Source organism: Podarcis erhardii (genome assembly GCF_964252035.2).
Source record: "Podarcis erhardii genome assembly, chromosome: 6".
NCBI lineage: Eukaryota > Metazoa > Chordata > Lepidosauria > Squamata > Lacertidae > Podarcis > Podarcis erhardii.
This window is the reverse complement of record NC_138510.1, coordinates 52,269,474-52,279,780: the sequence shown is the minus strand read 5'-3', so window position 1 is coordinate 52,279,780 and position 10,307 is coordinate 52,269,474. Positions and strand designations below refer to the sequence as shown.

The 10,307-nt window shown below is 40.5% G+C and overlaps 1 protein-coding gene across 1 annotated transcript; it reads left to right on the top strand.

The window, feature by feature from the left end:
- The first annotated feature begins 3,415 nt into the window (after nucleotides 1-3,415).
- TMEM53 (transmembrane protein 53) lies at nucleotides 3,416-8,556 on the top strand. The gene is made up of 4 exons (XM_081865587.1): nucleotides 3,416-3,544; nucleotides 3,958-4,070; nucleotides 5,352-7,312; nucleotides 7,560-8,556. Exons 1-3 carry the CDS (start codon nucleotides 3,481-3,483, stop codon nucleotides 6,006-6,008), a joined length of 834 nt encoding a protein of 277 aa, XP_081721713.1. The 5' UTR covers nucleotides 3,416-3,480; the 3' UTR covers nucleotides 6,009-7,312; nucleotides 7,560-8,556.
- Nucleotides 8,557-10,307: the final 1,751 nt, after the last annotated feature.

Genomic DNA, 10,307 nt, shown 5'->3' with positions numbered 1-10,307 from the left:
ACAGCTGCTATGGAGGATTTTTAAAAAGTAAGAGCGGAGATATCTGAGGTAACCTTTCTTTCCATTTCTCCCATATGAAGTCAGGGATATAATGCTGCCAGGTTTTAAGTCTATATTTAGAAAGAAAAACCTACCACAGTACCTGAGTAATTGGGTATCCCTTTGTTTTCCATCTTCTTCCAATATTTGTTTTCTGGCACTTGTACCAAACTAATGAAATCACAAAACTCAGCAGCATAGCAATCCAATGTGAAATCCAGAACAGGAAGCCCACCATGCTTAATTGGCTAATGCATAGTAAATCTAGCAATCCTTGGCTTCTTGCCTTGCCATATAATATTTTTGCCAAGCTGTTAACCACTTTAATGGAACCATAAGCACAATCTGAAACAGATCTAACACTTTAGGAAACACTGCCATTTTAGTGTTGCTCTACATCCCTTAAGAGAGACCTTAACAGCCATTCAAAATATGTACAGCATCCTTAATGTTGAACAGTATAAAAGCAACAGATAGGTAGCCGTGTTGGTCTGCCATAGTCAAAACAAAACAAATTCCTTCCAGTAGCACCTTAAAGACCAACTAAGTCAGTTCTTGGTATGAGCTTTCGTGTGCATGCACACTTCTTCCGTGTATCTGAAGAAGTGTGCATGCACACGAAAGCTCATACCAAGAACTGACTTAGTTGGTCTTTAAGGTGCTACTGGAAGGAATTTGTTTTGTTTTGAGTATAAAAGCAAAACTTCCATTCTTCAGGTCTTTAAGCTTATTTGTAATCTGGAGCCTTAAACACTGCCACTGACCCCACACATTTTCTTTCAATGCAAAATACTATTTCTTTTTTTACCTTGGGTATTAAAGGGCTGGATTTAAGTAAGCAATGGGACTTTCCTTCCTCTCCTCCCCTGTGCACCCCCATCCCCACAAATTAGCTTGGGGAGGTGCCAGGAGAACGCCCAGAACAGCATGGAGAGGAGAGGTATTTCCATCAGGCAAGCAAAAATGTTTGTGCTGATGGAACTTTTGTTTTAGCATGACTTTGAATTCCTTCCACTGTTCCGATTTGTCTAAGGTGATTTAAAGGTTGAATAATACTGTACATTCTTAGGTTATTGAGCAGAGCAGGCAAGAACTGCAGCAGGTTCTTCAAAAACAACATAGTATTGTCCACAGGAAGAGCAAACCTGTTTAATCTCTTTCAGAGCAATGGCTACGGACCCCTCACAGAAAAGCAACATGATTTAATGCTCCTTCTCAGTCCAAAGGCCCATACAAAACGTTCCCTGAAATTCATTTTATTTGAAAGCCTTTTAAGGCAATCTTTTTCAAGCAATCCAATGTACTGTCCATATCCAGAGAAAAATGATTAGGATTTTGGGCATTTCATGAAACTGAATGATATTCACAACCTGATTATGGGTCATAATCACAGCATTTGATTCATTTAAAGCATAAGGCTTTCGCAAAGAATCTTAGGAACTGTATTCACTTAAGGGTAAGCTCCAGTTTCCATGATTCTTTGGGAGAAACCATGGCTGTTAAAGTGGTATAAAATGTATAAGAGTATAATCAATCCTTCCATTGATAAATATAGTAAACATTTTCACATCTAATATATGAACAGGATTGTTCCAAGGGGCAAAATGCTTTTGGATAACTACTAATATCACCTCCCTACATATATCAGGAGTTTCAGCCTTGGGCACCTCAGTATATTGTTAAACAATGGAGTTAAATGTGGTACAAGTTCTTCTGAGAAGTGCTCACAGAATTCTAATGGAAAACTACCAGTCCTTTTTAAGCTTTTATATATTCTTTAGTATCAGAAAACAGAAACTTCTAAACACTCAGAATATTGATTATGTTACCCGGGTCCCATCTTGAGTGATGGAGCCTGTCCCAGTAGTATCTTTTGCAATTTGTTAATTTCTGACAACTTAAGCTTTTAAAATTCCTCCACCTTAAAAATATTTCTTATAGGCTTGGTCATATATATCATGTCTCAAAAAGTTATTGAAATTTGTGGGTTTTTCCTATTTCTCTTGAGATGTCAAGTTTATAAAGATCCTGGAGGTGTTAATAAATACACATAATCACTAACTATCTATTATATAAACTAAAGATCCAATAGACAGAGTGATCCAACCATGTAGTGGAGTCCAATCTCAGTTTCTCCAGCGCTCTATGGAAGCAGAAGTGTACAATCAATATGCCTGATGAATTGTAGGACATAAAGTAAAAAGCACATACTTTAGCCAAAGGACAGTAACTTCTTCATATATCAAGTGGCCTAGTTACCTAATTAAAATCATTTTAGAAGATATCCCTTTGATTTCTCTGTTTTTTCACATTGGGTACACACAATGTTAAAATCTTTCCCAGTAACTAAGGCTGCAATCATAATTTCACTTACCTGGCAGTAAGCTCTGTTGGATTCAATGAACTTACTCTTAAGTAGGAATGGTTGGGAATGCGTTCTAACTCTTCTTCCCTGAAAGAACTAATTATATTACAGTACTCCCCAAAGGAGATCCTTTCTGCCTGGTATTAGAATCATCTTAACCCATTCAAAAATAGGCATAATGAAAACAACCAAACCTAGAATCCTTCATAGTGATGTGCTTGGCAAAAACAATATACTGTAGGCTCTAGAACCTAAAATTTAGATAAGCTGTGAGCTAAAAATTGCTGTCCATTGTAGTTCAGATTTGTGATGAGTTTCCTGCAGAAAGACATTAAGGTTCAACTCACCAAGTGTCTGAACTACTCCATCATGCAGTTGTTAAAGTCACAGGAATCCTGCTAGGAAAACAAAACAAAACAAATGATAACTCTGCCAGGGCAAACATAAACAACAAAATGCAAAACTTCTTTGCATCCCCAGAAATATGTTCTTGCGGAGTGGGGTGGGGCTTGTTTTCTCCCACCCTGATTTTCTGCTGGAGCTCAGCTTTGGAATTTGAGATGCAGAATAAACGAATAATGCAGCAAAGTGTCCAGTGCCTTTCTCTCCTCGTTCAGAGACCCAGGCTTGAATTCTAGCTTCTCAGTTCGTGCTCTCTGCCCACCACCCTCTCAGTCTCGAAGCCTTCGCAATTCCCTACACACCCCTCGTTCTGCTCTTGCCATATACAGACTGCCCTAGCCTCCACTGCTCCTTCTTTCCTGGGCTGCTTCAAAACTTCCAGCGGGGACCCTCTGGCAAACCTGTCAACGAGGAAGCCCAGCTCGGTTTTGTTTTGTTTTTGACGAAAACGGGCAGTGTGTGTGTTTATACTGTATATGCAAAGGGGTGGCCGCTCGGTTGCTAAGGCCGCTGCGTTGCTAAGCAGCATTCCGGTTACCGGCGAAGTGGGGGGTTCACGGAGCGGCCGCGCGCGCTCTCGCCTGCTCCTCCTGATTCGTCAGGCGACTCGAAGAGGGCGGGTATTTCCGGTGAGCTGAGGCGGAAGCGGCAGTTCTGAGGTAGCCGCCGTAGGGATGGGGTCCAAGGAGTTGGGGTGCGTAGTGGAGCTGCCCCCGACGCCGCGGGAGAGAAATGCTGGTGAGTGTGCGAGGGTTTGGGAGGTTTCGCTGGTGCGGCACTCGCGGAGCGGCCGCTGGAGAGGGAAAGGAAGGTCCGACCGACGTGCTGAAGGTGGAAACTGGAAATAGGCGAGGGCTGTCTTCGTGGGGTCGGGTTCTTTTTTGTTTTTTTTAAGAGTTTGATTTTAGGCAGCGTTCCCTTTGGCTTGGCCGCGAAATCTGCTTCCATTGCCGAGGTGCTTCGCCTTTGGAAGTATGAATTAATCGCAAATAATCGGCGCGCACGCGCACATCTTACCCAGGAATCTCCTGACAAGTGCAGGGATGTTCTGCGGAGGCGGCTGCAGCTCCCAAAAGTTTGCGTGTCTGGGGGCACAGTAGTCCTTTCGTTAAGACTAAGACAGACATTGAATCTTCTTTTCTTTTTTTCAGAGTCCGGTGCTGCAAAGAGAAGTAAAGGCAATCTGCCCGTGGTGATACTGCTTGGGTGGGCTGGCTGCAAGGATAGGTACCTGCAGAAATACAGCACCATCTACCTTCAGGAGGTGAGTAGTGAACTTACTTGACTGCAGTTATTGCAGTGTTCTTCAGAGAAAGAACAATTCGTGGCCAATCCAGAGATACATCAAGAACACTTGGATGGTTTGTACTTTGGGTGGCATGTGGCTCACCTGAACATTGTGTATAAAAGAACTACTCTTTATGGAAGCCGCCCAGAGTGGCTGGGGAAACCCAGCCAGATGGGCGGGGTACAAATAATAAATTATTATTATTATTAATTATTATTATTACTCAAAAAGTGAAAATTCTAGGGTGAGAATTTCCTGACCTGATCATTCCCAGGACTTGCATAGAGTAGACTCTAGTGCCAAGTGAAAATGTTTCTCTTCAACCAGGCGTTTGGCTGATTAACATTCTATGGCTTTTAAAATGTGTGTTATAGGAGGGGGGATTATTGGGTTGTTGTTGTTTTATTGTGTATTTTGTATTTTTCTGTTGTGAACTGCCCTGCGATCTTCAGATGAAGGGTGGTATACAAATTACATACATGCATAATAAGTCGCAGAGAGTAGCTTGACTGATTTCAAAGTTGAATTTTCTATATGGCCTGATTGAAATCTTTTTCAACTCTTTTATGTTAACAGAAAGCTTGGGAATATTTGAAGTGTTTGGTTTTGGTAGCAACTTTAGCTTAAGAAGTTTGCTTGGCATCCTCTTTAAAATGTATTCTAGGGGACATTCAAAAGCCTACTATTTTGTATTTATTGCCTAGCTCTTCAAAGATTCTGAAAATTAACAGGTCCTGTCTGATGTTCACTTTATTTCTTTCTGATAATAGATGTTTTAGACTGAAATGTGGTTTCCATGTTAAAGGCAGGGAGACTGAGCAGTTGTCTCTCTCCCCCTGCTGTTATAGCCATTTTGGCCATAATGGATTCCTTTCCACTCTCTTGCTCAAACACTGGTATAAAACACGCTATAAGCATGTCAGCTGACAAGTATGGGATTTGTGACTGGAGTTAAGGTTTTTTTGGATGAGTCACTGACTTGAAATGAAAGAGCTTCATTTGCCCATCACTGTAGTCCACTGCAGGTAATTTAGTTTGTTACTCATTCCTCAGGACTCACCCTTTGCGATAACCTAACATGTACCTAATTGCTAGTCTATATAGGAGTATTGCTTTTAAGATGTTTCCATTTCCTGAAGTGAAAATTGAGAGCAATTCTCAAATATGCAGTATATGAATATTTCTCTTGGCACACCTTGTCCAATTCTTGTTCTTTTTACTGTATGGCACACACTAAAACTTGTGTATTCCTCACAGGGATGTGTAGTGATCCGCTATACGGCTCCTTGGAGATTGGTTTTCTTTTCAGAATCCTTGGGTATAAATTCCTTGCAGAACTTGGCAAAGAAGCTGCTGGAGCTCCTCTTTGACTACAAAGTAGAGACGAAGCCCCTGCTCTTTCATGTCTTCAGCAATGGAGGTGTCATGCTGTACCGCTACATTGTGGAGCTTCTTCACACTCACCAGCAGTTCCAGCATCTAAGGGTGGTGGGTACTGTGTTTGACAGTGCTCCTGGCAGGAAGAATCTGCGGGGTGCGCTTGGTGCCCTCTCAGTTGTCCTATCGTCATACAATGTATGTGTTAAGTATGCCCTTTTACTGACATTTGCAGTTCTGGTGGTGACATGGCGGATGGTACTGTATCCTGTGACCCGTTTTGTACATGAGAGCCACTATGATGCCATGTTGAAGCAACTCTCTAGATGGCCTGAGCTATACCTCTACTCCAAGGCGGATTCTGTTATTCAAGCAAGTGATGTGGAGAATATGATAGAGGCTCGGAAGCAGCATCAGGTCCTTGTTAAGGCTGTGGACTTTGTGGACACTGATCATGTCAGCCACCTGCGAGCATATCCCACCTTATACACAACTCATTGCGCCTCCTTTATGTATAATTGCATTGGGAGCACATAGGCTCACTTGGTGGCTGTTGTGAAGGTATTAGTATCTGCCTGTTCTCCCACTAATATTATACTCTAAACCGTTCATCATTGCTTTTGATAAAATTCTGTTGCTGCCTCTTACTAATGCAAGCCAAAGTATTTCTCAGAATCTGAATGTCTGAAATTGTCATATAGCTGAGTAGCAGAGAGTGGGACTGTAGGATAAATATGAGCAAACCCACACTGATGCATTTTGCAATATCTTCATTCTTCTTGATTTTGGCTCATGGGCTTTGGAAAGTACTCTAATAGGCTGTGTGTTATCTGTGCATTTAAACATGCACACTTTCGAGCTAAGAAAAACGAAATTCTGCAACTTTTATTTAAGTATACACATTTGCATACACTCATTTGATATACAGTGTATACAGTGGACCCTCTGGATACGAACTTAATTCGTCCTTATGTACCCCGAAAAGTCCGCAACATGAGGCGCCGCTTCTGCGCACACACACAGTGCGATAGAGCACTTCTGTGTGCAGTGTGCAGAGCACTTCTGCGCATGCATGAGGTGCGTAGAGCGTTTTTGTGCATGCACGCGCAGTGAAATCCGGAAGTATACACTTCCGGGTTTGCCGCATTCGCAACCCAAAAGTTACGTTACCTGAAGATAACGTAACCCAAGGGTCTGCTGTATTTTATCCTGCTTCTCCTGATCATGGGGAGCAAGGACCTGTACTGGTTGCTGAAGCCCGTCCCTAACTGTTTGAAATCTTACATAGCTTCCTGTTTGGTTTCTCAGATTTTAGTAAGCACTGGCTCTCAAATGTACCTCTGGCTGATATTAAATTTTGTGTTTTGATGTATGTAGAATTTAAATGCAGAACCCTGCCGATGTTCATTTCATCTTTCCATTAACTTCTTCCACCTCTTCAAGGTTTCACCTTGTGAAGCAAAATCAGTTCCTTTCTGTGCTGCTGTATACAACTCTGCAGTTAGTTGACCCACCACCATCTCTGGGCTGCTTTTCTCTCTCTTATACTTGCCTTGTGACCAAGTACTTTTTAGCTGAGGATAGGAGGCTTCTTGTGAGTTAAAGCCAGGCTAGTGACTTCATGTTATCAACTAAGCTATAGACTATAACACAGAATTAAAAGGACATGTCTAAAGTTGTGCCTATCTCTTTTCTGGATCTGTCTTCTGCATTTATGAAATCACACTCTTTTATTCCATATTGATCCAGGAAAACTTGCTATAACTTTGGTAACAGTACGGAGGTGGGGTGGTGAAACATTCTTTGCTGTCTTGTCTTGTGAGTACAGAGGTGGCTAGAAAGTTTTCTAGTACAGTGGTACCTCGCAAGACGAATGCCTCGCAAGACGAAAAATGCGCAAGACGAAAGAGTTTTCCGTTTTTTGAGTCGTTCTGCAAGACGAATTTCCCTATGAGCTTGCGAGTTTTTCCTTTTTCTTAAAGCCGCTAAGCCGTTAATAGCCGCTAAGCCGCTAATAGCCGTGCTTCGCAAGACGAACAAACCGCAAGACGAAGAGACTCGCGGAACGGATTAATTTCGTCTTGCGAGGCACCACTGTATCTAATCAATTTTACATTAACTTGATCATGTGTCCATTGTAGAAATGCTTAAAACAGTGAAGGTTATTGACTGAAGTTCTAGCTGAGCTGCTGTAGCTAATTACCGTACTATGTTTCAAATGGGTGGATTTACCTATCTTGGTGTCAGTTTCCATGTGTCTCCCCTATCAATGGGTCAATAGCTCAGGGTATTTTGCCCCCAGTTCATAACTGTGTACTGGGGGAAATAACTGGAGAGGAAAACATGTTGCTGTTTGATATGTGCTAAAGTGTTTAAGATGATAACAAGCTAGTTGACTCAGAAATAATAGGCAACTAGATCTAAACCTTTAGTGAGACTCCTGAAGAATAAGGGTTTTAAAGCCTTAAATATAAATAGTCCCTCAGTTGCCCTAGCTGCAGATGTGGTATTAGGAGATTTTAAGGCTTCTCTCAAATAGATTTTACAGGTAGTACATTCATACTTTATCTGTTAATAACAAAAACCCTATATTGCCACCTTTGTTGAATGCAATTCATTTTACTGCTGCTTTCCCACAATATTGTCACAGAGTGGAAGAACTGAGCTGTTTGTACACCTATAGAAAAAGAGACTGAAATCTAATTCCAGGAATCACTCTGTAGCCTTTAATTAAAAACAGGGCTTTCTAATGTTTGCAGATGCATTTATGCTGAATAATACAAAATGGGCATCATGGTGTTGTGTTTTAATGTCTTATTCTTTCTGATACACTGGATGTCAGATTTGGACTTCAACCAGATGGACTTTAGTTCATGTGCTTACAGAGCAAACCAGTTCATTTTTGCCCTGAAATAGGAGTTAAGTCCTGTTGAAGTTACTAAGACAAATGTGTGTAGGATTGTAGCCTCAACTGTGAAAATCTCTGTGTAACTTTGGGTCAGTCACAACATTTTTGTCTAACCTACCTCACAGGGTTGTTGTGAGGACAGAATAAGATAACTTATGAAGATCTTGCTAAATTGTATTATAGGACAAATTGTGCTGTGTTGCAGAGATATTTGGGTTGGATCATTTTATATGATACATAATGGGTGCGTCCTACTTATTTGTTATTATCGAGCCTATGGTGGTCTGTGCTGTTTGCACTGACAGTTGCTTTCACTTGAACTTCTGCGAGCTTCCCACAGCTTGAGTGAGCTTGTTTAAATTTAAACATTTATATTCCACTTTTCATTTTCCAAAGGATAGCAATAAAAAATCTTGAAAATATCACAGTGAATAAAAACAAAAAACAAATCAAATAGCAGCAGGCTATCTTCTAGACTGACTAAAACTGAAAGCAGCACTGATAAAAACAAAACACTACATAAGCAGCAATTAAACTAATTACTGCAAAGGTTGTTGTTGTTGTTTAGTTATTCCATTAGTTTGTTGTTTTATAAAAAAAGGCGTCTCAAAGGAACTTAACAAGAATATAAAATATCAATATATAATATAAAAATAAAAAGAAGGTGCAAAAAGAAACCCCCCTAAAGTTCTCATTCACAAATACAATAAAAAGGATAAGTCTTGTTTACCTAACTAAAAGATGAGCACTACGGTGGAGGCTAAATTCATACACAAGTATTATCAAAAACTCAAAAGCCTATGGAGATAAAAATGTCTCAGCTGGGTTCCTAAAAACTGACAATGATGGTGCCAAGTGTTTCCCTGAGGAGTTAACAACACAAAGAGGACTTCTGAAAAAAATAACATTGTGTTGCTACTCTCCTCGCCACCCCATCACCCCAGGTGTGTCATCTGTGAAATTGACTAAAATAGATTAGTAGCTTGCAATAATCTTTGGCTTTTAGTGGTGGCCTTTGTGTAGGTTCTACCACCTGAGCCCAGAAGTAAGGGCTCTAAATGGCTGCTTAAGTATGCTGATGGAGATGTTGGCTTTAGGTCCCGGTTTCCCTCCCTGATAAAAATCCTTTTTTCTTTGTAGAAGGAATTTCTCCAGCTGTTGTAGCATAGATTTTTGGGAGTAAAGGAGGAAAGTATGACTTGCTGCTCTCTAGTGGTTCTAAGTCAAAATAGCAAAAGGGTCAGGATTCCTTTTTTTATAGCATCAGAGTGCCCTTTGATTAAACTATTAAGCTTTTTCATAACAGCAGCTAAGCTTCATTTGCTCATCTAACAGTTGCATTGTTTCTCCTTTGCATTTGAACTATTTTGACTTGCATAGATAATAAAGCAGCCATTTATCAGCAATGTAGGAAGAGAATTGTTTGTACACTTAAGATGAGGAAAGTCCATATTCAGTTTTTCTGCCCAGTATTTTGTCTCTAGGTATGCTTCAGTGGAGTACATGAGAATCATAATTTTCATTGCAGATGGATCAGTTTAGAAGCTGATATTTGATGTCCTCTCATTGATCAGTCATATTTTTCAACACCAGTACATATGTAATTAGGTAAATAATTTTTCAAGGTGGCATCCGACTAAACAGTTCACAAGGACTTTTAGCTACCCAATGGAACTTCACTCTTCAATCTCCTGAAGGTTTGAGGGTATCCCCAGAATAGTCTTAGAGGTTTTGCAGGAGAGTAGAAGGGAAATTTCATTGCACAGCTAAAAGTCCTTACAGAACTGTTTAGTTGTACAGATTGCCTATATACACAATATCTTTGTCAGAATTTAAAAAGATAAATTATAGTACAAAACTGACATGTATGTCTGTGTAAATGGGAATGGTACTCTACACCTGGTGCAGTAAATGCTAGGTTTGTGCAC

What these genes read in the sequence shown, in the direction of transcription:
- TMEM53 (XM_081865587.1), top strand. Translation starts at nt 3,481, where the DNA reads ATGGGGTCCAAGGAGTTGGGGTGCGTAGTGGAGCTGCCCCCGACGCCG. An exon ending in GCCGCGGGAGAGAAATGCTG is followed by an intron (nt 3,545 to 3,957) that starts GTGAGTGTGCGA and finishes TCTTTTTTTCAG; the next exon opens with AGTCCGGTGCTGCAAAGAGA. An exon ending in GCACCATCTACCTTCAGGAG is followed by an intron (nt 4,071 to 5,351) that starts GTGAGTAGTGAA and finishes TATTCCTCACAG; the next exon opens with GGATGTGTAGTGATCCGCTA.